The sequence below is a fragment of the Pinus tabuliformis genome, chromosome 3_1 (genome assembly GCF_031772625.1).
Source record: "Pinus tabuliformis cultivar Carrire ecotype Pingquan chromosome 3_1, CPIR1, whole genome shotgun sequence".
NCBI classification, from domain to species: domain Eukaryota; kingdom Viridiplantae; phylum Streptophyta; class Pinopsida; order Pinales; family Pinaceae; genus Pinus; species Pinus tabuliformis.
The window spans coordinates 169050272-169063509 of record NC_142301.1 but is presented as its reverse complement, the minus strand read 5'-3'; the positions used below and the strand labels follow the sequence as shown (position 1 = coordinate 169063509).

Genomic DNA, 13238 nt, shown 5'->3' with positions numbered 1-13238 from the left:
AAGTCTGCTTTTCTAAATGGAGACTTGGATGAAGAAGTTTATATTGAGCAACCAGATGGGTTTATCCTTGGAAATGATCCAAAACTTGTATGTAGACTCAAAAAGGCTCTCTATGCCTTAAACAGGCTCCACGGGCTTGGTATTATCATTTGGATAAGTATCTCCATCAACAAGGTTTTACAAAAGGATCAACAGACATCAATCTATATATAAAAATTGACAATGATAAGTTGCTAATACTTGTTGTATATGTTGATGATATCATCTTTGGTAGCAAGCAAGAAGACATGGGTCAAAACTTTGCCTTGGTGATGCAAAAAGAATTTGAAATGTCCCTGCTTGGTGAGCTCACATATTTTCTTGGTTTACAAGTCCAACAAAACAAAGACGGTACTTTTCTATCACAAACCAAGTATCTCAAGCAGATCTTGAAGAAATATGGGATGGAGGATTCGAAACTAGTATGTATCCCTATGGTAACAGGATGCAGCCTCAACGCAAATGATGAATCAATAGCAGTGCATCAACCAACCTATAGATCCATGATTGGTAGTCTGCTCTATCTAACACGTACCCGACCAGACATTATGCATGCAATGGGAATAGTTGGAAGGTTTCAGGCAAATCCAAAGGAAACTCATTTTCAGGCAGTTAAGAGAATTTTCAAGTATCTTCAAGGAACTCAAAACTATGGCTTATGGTATCCTAGAAGTACAGATCTCACACTTCATGCATATATAGATGCAAATTGGGTAGGAAGCGTGGATGACAGAAAAAGCACTAGTGGTGATGCATTCTTCATGGGTGAGGATCAACTAGTAGGCCACTTGAACTTGTCCATACTGATGTATGTGGTCCATCTAGGAAAAGGTCACCTCGAGGAGAAGAATACTTTATATTGTTCATTGACGACCTTTCCAGGATGTGTTGGATAGGACTTATGAAGCATAAAGACGAAGTTTTCGAAATGTTCAAAGCATTCAAAGTCTTGGTTGAAAACGAATCAGATTGCAGAATCAAATGCCTCAGGTCTGATAGAGGTGGGGAATTTACCTCGGATGAATTTTTCGATTTTTGTGAAGAACATGGAATAAGAAGGGAATTCTCTACTGCAATGACTCCTCAGCAAAATGGAGTAGTGGAAAGGATGAACAGAATGGTTCAACAAATGGCTCGTGCTATGCTTGATGAGTCTGGAACTCCTGCAACTTTCTGAGGTGAAGTCGCATTTGCTGCAGTTACTATTCTCAACAAGACAAACATCCGGGTAAACAACACTCAAACTCCTCATGAACTTTGGTATGGTAAGACTCCCACAGTAAAATACTTCAAAATTTTTGGAAGCAAATGTTACATCAAAAAGATTGATGAAAACCTTGGTAAGTTTGAACCTAGAGCAGATGAAGGCATTCTTCTTGGTTACTCTCCCCACAGCAAAGCATATAAGTGTTACAATAAAAGACTTGGAAAAATTGTTGAAAGTATTGATGTAGTGGTTGATGAAGAAGGAAACATTCCTAGGCAAGTAAAATCTGAAGATTTCGAAGATGATGAGGACTATCCTTCAACAACAAATCAGATTCATGATGAAGAAGAAACCCATGAGGCACCAAAAGAACAGATAAGGATAGAAGAAAAGACTCCATTTAGGTATGTTCAGAAGAATTATCCAGAAACTCAAAGTTTGGGGCAGAAAGAGGCAGGTGTACAAACAAGAAGAACTATTTCAGAAGCTTCAAGCTACCTAGCATTGCTCTCCTCCACTGAACCACAAAATGTAAGTGAAGCATGCAAAGATGAATGCTGGGTCAAGGCCATGAATGAAGAACTGGAGCAGATTGAAAAGAATAACACTTGGGAGTTGGTTCCTAGACCAAACGATAAAAATGTAATAGGCACAAAATGGATATTCAAAAACAAACTGAATGAAAATGGAGATGTTATTAGAAACAAGGCAAGACTTGTTTGTAAAGGGTATGCTCAACAAGAAGGCATAGACTTTGAAGAAGCTTTTGCACCAGTTGCTAGACTTGAGGCCATAAGAATGTTCCTTGCTCTTTCTAGCTTTCAGAAGTTCAAAGTATTTCAAATGGATGTGAAGAAGGCATTCTTTTTGGTTACTCTCCCCATAACAAAGCATATAAGTGTTACAATAAAATACTTGGAAAAATTGTTGAAAGTATTGATGTAGTGGTTGATGAAGAAGGAAACATTCCTAGGCAAGTAAAATCTGAAGATTTCGAAAATGATGAGGACTATCCTTCAACAACAAATCAGACTCATGATGAAGCTTTCAAAGCATTCAAAGCCTTGCTTGAAAACGAATTAGATCGCAGAATCAAATGCCTCAGGTCTGATAGAGGTGGGGAATTTACCTCGGATGAATTTTTCGATTTTTGTGAAGAACATGGAATAAGAAGGGAATTATCTACTGCAAGGACTCCTCAACAAAATGGAGTAGTGGAAAGGATGAACAGAACGGTTCAACAAATGGCTCGTGCTATGCTTGATGAGTCTGGAACTCCCGCAACCTTCTGGGGTGACGCCGCATTTGCTGCAGTTACTATTCTCAACAAGACAAACATCCGAGTAAACAACACTCAAACTCCTCATGAACTTTGGTATGGTAAGACTCCCACAGTAAAATACTTCAAAATTTTTGGAAGCAAATGTTACATCAAAAAGATTGATGAAAACCTTGGTAAGGTTGAACCTAGAGCAGATGGAGGCATTCTTCTTGGTTACTCTCCCCACAACAAAGCATATAAGTGTTACAATAAAAGACTTGGAAAAATTGTTGAAAGTATTGATGTAGTGGTTGATGAAGAAGGAAACATTCCTAAGCAAGTAAAATCTGAAGATTTCGAAGATGATGAGGACTATCCTTCAACAACAAATCAGAGTTATGATGAAGAAGAAACCCATGAGGTACCAAAAGAACAAATAAGGATAGAAAAAAAGACTCCATTTAGGTATATTCAGAAGAATCATCCAGAAACTCAAATTTTGGGGCAGAAAGAGGCAGGTGTACAAACAAGAAGAACTATTTCAAAAGCTTCAAGCTACCTAGCATTGCTCTCCTCCACTGAACCACAAAATGTAAGTGAAGCATGCAAAGATGAATGCTGGGTCAAGGCCATGAATGAAGAACTGGAGCAGATTGAAAAGAATAACACTTGGGAGGTTGTTCCTAGACCAAACGATAAAAATGTAATAGGTACAAAATGGATATTCAAAAACAAACTGAATGAAAATGGAGATGTTATTAGAAATAAGGCAAGACTTGTTTGTAAAGGGTATGCTCAACAAGAAGGCATAGACTTTGAAGGAACTTTTGCACCAGTTGCTCAACAAGAAGGCATAGACTTTGAAGGAACTTTTGCACCAGTTGCTAGACTTGAGGCCATAAGAATGTTCCTTGCTCTTTCTAGCTTTCAGAAGTTCAAAGTATTTCAAATGGACATGAAATCCGCTTTTCTAAATGGAGACTTGGATGAAGAAGCGTATATTGAGCAACCAGATGGGTTTATCCTTGGAAATGATCCAAAACTTGTATGTAGACTCAAAAAGGCTCTCTATGGCCTTAAACAGGCTCCAAGGGCTTGGTATTATCGTTTGGATAAGTATCTCTATCAACAAGGTTTTACAAAAGGATCAATAGACAACAATCTATATATAAAAATTGACAATGATAAGTTGCTAATACTTGTTGTATATGTTGATGATATCATCTTTGGTAGCAAGGAAGAAGACATGGGTCAAAACTTTGCCTTGGTGATGCAAAAAGAATTTGAAATGTCCCTGCTTGGTGAGCTCACATATTTTCTTGGTTTACAAGTCCAACAAAACAAAGACGGTATTTTTCTATCACAAACCAAGTATCTCAAGCAGATCTTGAAGAAATATGGGATGGAGGATTCGAAACTAGTATGTACCCCTATGGTAACAGGATGCAGCCTCAGCGCAAATGATGAATCAACAACAGTGCATCAACCAACCTATAGATCCATGATTGGTAGTCTGCTCTATCTAACAGGTACCCGACCAGACATTATGCATGCAGTGGGAATAGTTGGAAGGTTTCAGGCAAATCCAAAGGAAACTCATCTTCAGGCAGTTAAGAGAATTTTCAAGTATCTTCAAGGAACTCAAAACTATGGCTTATGGTATCCTAGAAGTACAGATCTCACACTTCATGCATATACAGATGCAAATTGGGCAGGAAGCGTGGATGACAGAAAAAGCACTAGTGGTGGTGCATTCTTCATGGGTCCTAGATTAGTATCTTGGTTCAGCAAGAAACAGAGTTCAATTGCATTATCTACAGCTGAAGCAGAATATGTAGTTGCTGCATCTTGCTGCACACAACTCCTTTGGATGATGCAAACATTGCAAGACATGCAAATCACTTGTACTCCACCTATTTCCATTTTTTGTGATAATACAAGTGCAATCAGTATTTCAAAGAATCCCGTCATGCATTCAAAGACCAAGCACATACCTATCAAATATCATTTTCTCCGAGAACAAGTGCTTGAACAAAAGGTTAAATTAGAGTATGTTCCCTCCAAGGAACAAGTTGCTGATATACTCACCAAACCACTGCCCAGGGAAACATTTGAATACCTTAGGCATAAGCTGGGAGTAGTCGATGCATCATCTTGCTGTTGAAACTTGTCTGTTTAAGAGAAAAGTGGGTGTACGCGAGTTTCATGAGGAGGATCTGCGTACATATGCCGGTTTATGTGGTTACAGTCGCGTATATGTTGGCTTGAAGACAAACAATGGGCCAGGCTCAGGATGAAAAGAGTCTGATATGGCTCTGACAGAGACCATCTGGCACAGGTTCAGGGGGAACAAGTACAGAAGGAGAACATGTTTGCTGGTCTGAATGATGATTGACAGATGCTACTGATGATAGTTGTTGATAACTATCATAGTCTGGTTGTAGATATTTCGTCTCTATGTCATGTATTTCTTTCCTTATCAAGGTCATGTAATGGCCTTCTTTGATTTCCCCACTATGCCTGTAATGGATAATGTAATGTTCTTGTTTTATCTTGTGTAAACTTTTGGTGTATCCCCACTTGGTTGGGTGGATGAGTCAATTCCCCCTTGGTTGGGAGATGGATGTATGTATGAGTCTTTGGTGGTAGGAAGGTCACTTATGATGTATAAAGTTATGTATCTTCTTGTAGAACATCTTCTTGCAGGGGGAGCATGAACAACACAGCAGAGCAGAGATTTCAACATGAACTCAGGGGGAGCATGAACAACACAGCAGAGCAGAGATTTCAACATGAACTCAGGGGGAGCATAACCCTTTGCCCTTGATGTTAAAGGGGGAGAATGACTTTGAGTGACTTGGGGTTGCCATCAAGTCCAAAGGGGGAGATTGTTGGCATTATGACACAGGTTTGGTGATATGACACAAGTGTTGTTCTTGATGGCAACTCACCCAGATGGCAGATCACTGTTCAGGCTCTCAGAATGAAAGAGAGGTATATGCAGGTTTCCTTTGACGAAGTTGCGTATACACGTGGTATTGCCGATCAAAAGTCGCGTATGCGTATGCACACACTTCCATGCACGAAAAAGCACGTACATGTGGGAAAACTTGTTTTTAGATCCATGGTATTTGGACATATGGTTTTGGACCATGGTATCTCGTCTAAAGTGTTGAACCCAGGTATTTGGTCCAAGGTATTGGTTATTTATGGTTTTGGACCATGGTATTGAGTAAGGCCTAAGACTATAAAAAGGAGGAGATCATTTGGCAAAGGTATTGACTCAAGCATTGAATATCTTATGAAGAGTAAGATCTGAAATACTGGTGATTGGTTTTTGGTGCATAGCTGAATCTGAATCAAGAAGGAACCTGAGCGCAAGAAGATGGATAAGTTCTGTTGATGGGTCAAAACTCAAGTCTTGAATAGTAGTATCTTTGTGTGATTTTGATCTGTTATAATTGGCGCATGTCTTGATCTATAAATCTGATAATCTGGGTATAACTGATGTCTGAATATTTGAAAGAGTGAATTATCTTTTATAGATCTATACGTAGGTTCGACACATTAAAGGCGCGTATACATGCTGGTTTAGTAAATCAAAACAGCCTATACGCTGGTTGGCCTTAATATAGAAGCGTATGCACACAGGTTTCTGCATGTTGAAGTAGCGTACGTCTCTTCAAATATGTTTTAGCTACTTTTCTTCATTGCTGCAGTATTCTGGGTTTAGAATTGGTGTCTGATTACTGTTATTGTTTTCTGGGTACAACATTCAGAGAAGTGACTATTTGATTCAGTTTGTTTGGTGCAAAGGAGATTGGTTGATGCAGATATATTTGATGTTTGATTGATGTTATTCATGGATCCAGTCTGAAAATTATGAAACGTGGTCCTTGGAAGAAAAGAGAAGGTTGTAGCCTTCTGTAGGTCAGCACCTACGTACTAGTACCTCAGCTAGGACAAGAGCTAAGGGGGTTGTAGCTCCCTTCCAGGAAAAGCTGGAGAACGAGAGAAGGTTGTAGCCTTCTACAGGTAGCAGCCTGCGTACTGGTATAAGACTGCACCAGTACGAAATCATTGTAAAAAGAAGTTTCTAATTAAAAGAAGATAAAGACGAATTGCAGCAGGTGGTTTTCACTCACATTGGGTTTCCACCTTATATCTGTGTGTCCATGTGTGTGATGATCTGTTCTGTTTCATTGCTCCTATTTACTGTTCTTATGATTAATGAAGTCCTGATGCACTGATTAAAAATCAACAATTAATGAATCTTAAGTTTTCTAATATACGCTGGTTTCTTTGGACACAATAGTGTATATACACAGTTTCCCATAGCTGAAGTAGCGTATACAAATCTGATTGTGAAATGAAAAATAATTGATTTAATAATACTGATTCACCCCCCCTCAATATCTTTGATTGCAGGCCTTCAGTATGTAAATAGGCCTCCCGAACATCCCGTATATCTGAAGATGCTAACAATGCATTAAATGCCTCAGCTGTATCAATGACCTTCCAGTGGCCATCCTCATGAGACAAAAATATTCGACCAGATCCAGGATCATTCCCTGAAGAACATGTTACAAATTGCCAATAGCGATTATGTCTGCGATCTTGGCCCAGAGGAATTGACCTATAAACATATAACTCTTCCGCCTTCAGTCCTATGGAAGCTTTTAAATGTGCACGTGATTTTTCAGTTGTATATCCAGTTTGCTGTGCCATGGAAGCTTCCTAGATAAATGAATTCTCTTGCAATGGCAAACATTTTTCCACTGATGCATTAGAATTTCCTGATGCTGACAAATGGTTTGGAACTTAGATCAGGTCTGCCGATGCTTCACATTTGGGTTGAGGGAAAACAGATGCTTCAGTTCCCTTGATATCCATTCCAACAAAAAGGGCTCTGCCCACCCTCAAATGCAGGATTATTATTAGTTCCTTCAGGCTTTATTCCCCTGAGAGCTTGAGATCTTGAAAGTCGTTCTTCTTTTAGCCGTCTTCTATCACTTTGTGCATCTGCCCACATTTGGCACTTCAAAGCGTTTGCAGCTTCTAATCGTTCTTCAAGCACCACACGTATGGTATTGCCTTCATTTGCCATACCAACCAAACAAACAAGAGCATTTAAGTGCTCTTCAACACTCAGATCAGAATATTTCCCTTCCATCAGCCCCTTCTGAGACCATATGCTGAAGAACATTTTGAGTATCCTGTACAAATTCCAAGACAGATAAAGGAGATGGCTCTGTCCCAGTAGTCTCACAATCTTTTTACTGATTATTATCTGGGCTTGCAGGAGGGCTAAGAGGAATCTCCTACAAATGGCGTAGAAATATGGACAGCGTGGCATGAAACGTGGGTCTCTTTGAAGGCTTAAACTGTAAACATTCACCAATCATCTTTCACAGATCTCTTGGGATTCCAACACCAACAACACTAGCATATTCTGGTGGCTGCCCCTGAGCCTTGACAACAGGCCTATAGATCTCCTCTGGACTTGGGTTATTCCACGGAACTGCTCCAGCACACATCTCAACCGAGGTGCAACCACAAACTTTAGGCATCAGACTCTGAAGAAATTCCATTTTCCTTGTCCCAAAAATGTTCAAAGAAGACTTCTTGAGTGGTTCCCAAGCTTCTGGGGCTGTATAATGAGGATTTAACATAGTATACTCGACACATGAATGTGTCCTTGTCACATCATCCTCTGGGGTTGAGCGAGATCTTCTGCATTGAGGTTTCTTCAAAATTTCTGGAAGACCAAAATAAGAAACCACCGCTCGCCCTCTTGTATCTATAAAAGGTCTGATGGTTTCAGATTCATTCATGAGACACCTGCTGCATGAAGCTCTGCAACACCACGAGAAATATCTGCACCATATCTTCAAAGAAGTAACGCTGTGTGGAATCCAGCAGTCCTATATAAATTTTGGAGTCCATCACGAATTTTGACCAAACGTTGACAACCTTCGAGGAAGAGAAACGGTGGTTTTGTTAAAACCGAGAAAAGAATGCGGAGGGGGGTCTTAGTGGTAAGCGGTTTTGTGCTGGAGGTCCCCACAATCCATATGGCGCTGCCATGTTTGAATAAGTAGTTTTGAAGAAACCACCAATTGCGGACCCTCCCCCCCCATTTAAACTTCGAAAAGCAAGGGGGTTGCGCAATTCAACTATGACCTTTGATTTATTAGCACCAGTCTCAGTCATTGAAAACTGCCCAGACTTTTTTTGTGTTTACGGAATCTGTGAGATATATCCCACATCCACCAGGTCGAGAGACCTCTTGGCTTTTATCTACAGCAACAGTTGCATCTCTTAACAACGCGTAGTGCCCCACAACACCCCTTGTGGGCTGCTTTCTTGGCTTGGCACTTGTGCTGGGCGCCGACTTGGTTTGTTGAAATTTGTTGTATATGCATAGATGAACTTGGAGATTGGGCATGCTCCCTTTTTAATTTTTTTTATAATAATAATTTTATATTAAAAATAAATAATTTTATAAAAATTGATATGTCTATAAGATTAAACTCATTTATAATATAAAATTATTATTAAAATAACCGAAGAATTAGTATATGCATAGGAACCATTTTGCCATTTCAATTTGCATATGCCTGAGAATTTATTTGGGAGGCAGACTGGCAAAAATTCAAAATTTTTGTAACTTTTTAAAGATGTCAAAAAAAGTTACAACAGGTGGCATCCATCAAGTTCAAAGCAGGACCTTGACGGTTTGTGTATGTCAGTCTTGGAGATAATGGACATTATTAAAATAGTGTATATCTCAAAGCAGGAGCATTAGCTTCAGGTGTGGCCTCTATAATGATGACTGATCTACTTTATCATTTTTGTTCAAAGTATGACTGTAGTTGCATTATTGATTTAGTAGTAAATATAGGGCATGCTTTGAATTAGTAACAAGTATAAGCTATGATGCTGCTTGGCCACAGGTTTGTGGAGACCTCGAATGTTCTCTGCAAGTTACATGTTTATTCTTCTTTTTAAATCGGTAATAAAGCATCATTATATTATATTGGAATTATTTATGTAGATTACAAAATTTGTTCAGGTGAACGAGTAGGGATACAGTGATACATCCTATTATGGCCTCAGCCATCAACAAAGTCATTTATAGACCAAGTAGATAACCATATAATCTAGATTGCATTGTAGCTACCTGACAGAAAATGAAACCCTAAACTATCAGACAAAGCAGCCATGCGATGCTTGTGGGTCAATGATAAAACCAGTGCTGACAGTAGATAGTAGATGGCCTGGCAATAAATGTTAGAACAGACAGTAGAAAGTGGGTAGTTAGACAAAGTAGAAGATAGACAAATGAATGCAGGACTAACTGGCATTGACTGACTCCCAAGCTGAGCATCAACCTCCTTGGCAATGGTCTTCTCAGCTGCAAGCACACTCTGTTGGAAATCACGATTGCCTTTATACCAAAACCTGCAGGTGTTAGTCGATGATCACATCGCCAAAGATAAGGATCTATGAGAGCAGTTAGTCATGCGAAACACACGGGGAGTTCTGGTTTATCCAATGTCCAACAATCTTCCCCCAATGCGAGTCGGGTGCGTATCAAACTGGTGACCTGTGCTTCGATACCACTTGTTGGGAATCACGATTGCTGTTAGACCAAAATCTGCAGGTATTAGTCAACGATTTCATTACCATAAATAAGGATCCATAAGAGGCGGTTAATCCATGTCATGAAACTCATGGAGAACACTGGTTTATCCAATGTCCAACAATCTCCCATTGCGTGAGCCGGGTGTGTATCGAACTTGTGACCTATGCTTTGATACCACTTTTTGGAAATCGTGATTGTCATTAGACCAAAACCTGCAGGTGTTAGTCAACAATCGCATTGCCAGAGATAAGGATCCATGAGAGGCAGTTAGTCCATGTCACAAAACACATGGGGAGTGCTGTTTTATCCAATGTCCAACACACTCCTAGTCTGAAGCTTGACTAGCCTAGCGATGTTTTTGTGAAGTGCCACCAGACTTTTTGTGATGGGCTTGAGGGTCAGCTTAAGGAAATTCAGCATGTCATAGACAGCGTCTCTGTATTTCTTTTGGGCATCTATCCCAGCAGCCATGAAGTCCCTGTTGTGCCACTATATCTCCAAAATCTGCTTGAAAAGGTTATCCTTCCAGTTGTGTGATGGGTATCCTTAAGGGGCACACATGAGGGTTACACTTCAACCCAGCTAACCTCTTTTTCTTCCTCTGGCCTCCTGCTCTAGCTGCTTGACCTCCTGCTCCAAAAGCAGAGTGCAGATTAGCATTCATCATCTTGAATTTGAGGGAATGCCCTCTTCAAAGATCGAGGGGTGATGCCCAGCAGCCGTATTCTTGTGCTTGCTGGAGCTTGAGTCTTCTGAGACAGGAGCGATCTCTCTTGCACTCCTTTTCCTTGGACAGCAAACTCACTTCTTGGCAGTCCTTGCAGAGGCTTGATACATCAGCATTGAGGGGAGACTCATCCTTTCCTAAGCCATCATCATTTTGCCAGATGAGAACGGGGCTTACCCTATCCATCCTTCCCCATTGCTTGTTGTCTGAACAGGAAGCCTTGTAGAGAGAGGAAGACAGAGATTTCCCACAACTGAACTGGTCTTCTAAGATGATCAAAGTGCAATAATTTGAGAAATCTGGCCTTCCATTGAAATAAAGGTTCCTTGAGTGCTCACAGCAGAGAAAAGGGACTTTGTCATGACCTGCAGAATGCCAATGCCAATCAACTGTCCTGACTCATGTGAGAAGAGAATATCATATTGGGTTGAAGTGATGAGCAGAGCTCAACCTTGTGCATCGCTAAACTCATTGGAAACTCATCATTTGAGGGTGTGAGAAGGTGTTAGTTGTCTTTTACCCCACCTGTCACCATCATCTTCAGTTTTCACCCCATCCAGGACAGGTCTCAATTTTATTCTTGAGAGAAGCCTTTGTTTTAATTAAAAGAAAGAACCTCGGCAATTTTCAAAGGCAAAACATATTGTAAATTAGATGATTAACTTTGATCTTCTTGGCATTTAGGCAACTAAATCATTCACTTGCTTTTGGATATTGTGAAGATGTGTACAATTTGGCTTATATAAAGGAAACACAAGTCGTCAAACTTGAGCGAATTTCTGTCAGCACATTGTAATCTTGAGAAACTGTTATAGTGATGTCTTTATTTTATTTCTTTTTGTTTATAGTATGTGCAGTCATCAAGCCTCTTTATTTGCTCAGGTATTCAAGGTTGATATTTGGTCTTCTATTAGCTGCTGCAATCTGCAATTCATTTTCTCCTTGTTCAAGATTTATGCAATTGGCCTTTATCATATTCCCTATATTATCACATATATTTAGTTTGGGTATTTTCTGATTTGTCTGACAGTAGAAATTTAGATATCTACTGCATTTTAAGTTTAAACATCTCCCATGAGGTAAGTGCTGTTAACTCTGTTTTTTTAATTTGATATACAACATTCTTGCATGTAAAAGTCAGTAAATGGCAAAAGAAAAGCGGATTCCAGGATTGTTGGATCAAAAGAAAGTGAAGGGGCTTTGCGGAGCCTTGAAAGAGACGCATCTCAGGCAGAATATGAGAACACAGACCTGGATTTTGGAAACAATTTTATTAAACCAAGAGGATGGGAGAGGCCAATATTTGAAAGGATGGAAGACAAGGAAGTTGAAACTAAAGGTAGTCCATTTACAGTATATCGAATGAACTTTTGTAATTTCATTTCTTTTATCTAATTATTACTTCACTTATGAGAAGCATGATATGTAGGGGAGCAAGGTTTCTCAAGAGTATTTTGGCAAAGGTCAAGAAGAACAGGGCAAAATATTTCATCGCAAACCATGCGTATAGATGACAAAGCAAATGTGGTAGTGGACAAGATTGATGGAACAACGGACAAGATGCCGGACTGGAGGCTAGATGTCAAAAGAACGTACAGTGGAGATTCTCAGAAAATATATTCAAGAGATGCTCCAAATACTATTACATCACGTATTCAGAACCTTGAATTCCAGCTTTCTTCGACTCTTGGTTTGCTGAGATCTGGAAAAGATGCCACTGATGTAAATAAGGCAAGTTATCTCACCTTTTCAATATCAATCTGTTTAAAATCGACAATTATGGCAAGTACACCAATTGCCAATTCTGCATTTACTTTTATTGCAGTTTATATCTGAAAGCTGCATCTTGAATTGTTGTGAAAGAATTTCATATCTATTAAGTTTTGGTATGTTCTATGCTTAGAGCAATTTATTTCAATTTTCACATTTAGCTCAATATCTTTTCTAGATTACAATCACATCAGCATTAAAGTAAACTGCAGATAGAACATAAACATAAATCGCAGAAGACAAGCCAAGACAAGTGGACACAAGATGTGGCGCTAGCCAGGGACAAACCCCACAATGTGGGGAAACCCTTGATCAATTCTTCTTTTATGTTTTTCAAAGTTCAGCAAAGAAAGTGAGAGAGATAGTACATTTACAATAGAAGTCAACACTTTGACAATTGATATCTGCAGAGATCAGTTGAAGACATATTGCTTCAACTGATTCTCTAAGGTGACTCCTTCACCTATCATAGTACTGCATCTCGTCCATTTGCCGCACCTTACCTTGTAGCACCATGCTGCCCCATCACAGTGCTAGACCTAGATGACTGAGGTGCTCTCATCTTCATGCTGCCTCTTCCATGGTC

At 39.6% G+C, this 13238-nt stretch overlaps 1 protein-coding gene across 1 annotated transcript in view; it reads left to right on the top strand.

Moving 5' to 3' along the window:
* LOC149186327 (protein PTST homolog 2, chloroplastic-like) overlaps positions 1-12718 on the top strand; it is a 37141-nt gene extending 24423 nt beyond the window's left edge. The window contains exons 2-3 of the mRNA XM_089409303.1: positions 12020-12221; positions 12312-12718. Of these exons, the coding sequence (XP_089265429.1) occupies positions 12020-12221; positions 12312-12718 (609 nt within the window). The remainder of the gene's footprint in view (positions 1-12019; positions 12222-12311) is intronic.
* Positions 12719-13238: the final 520 nt, after the last annotated feature.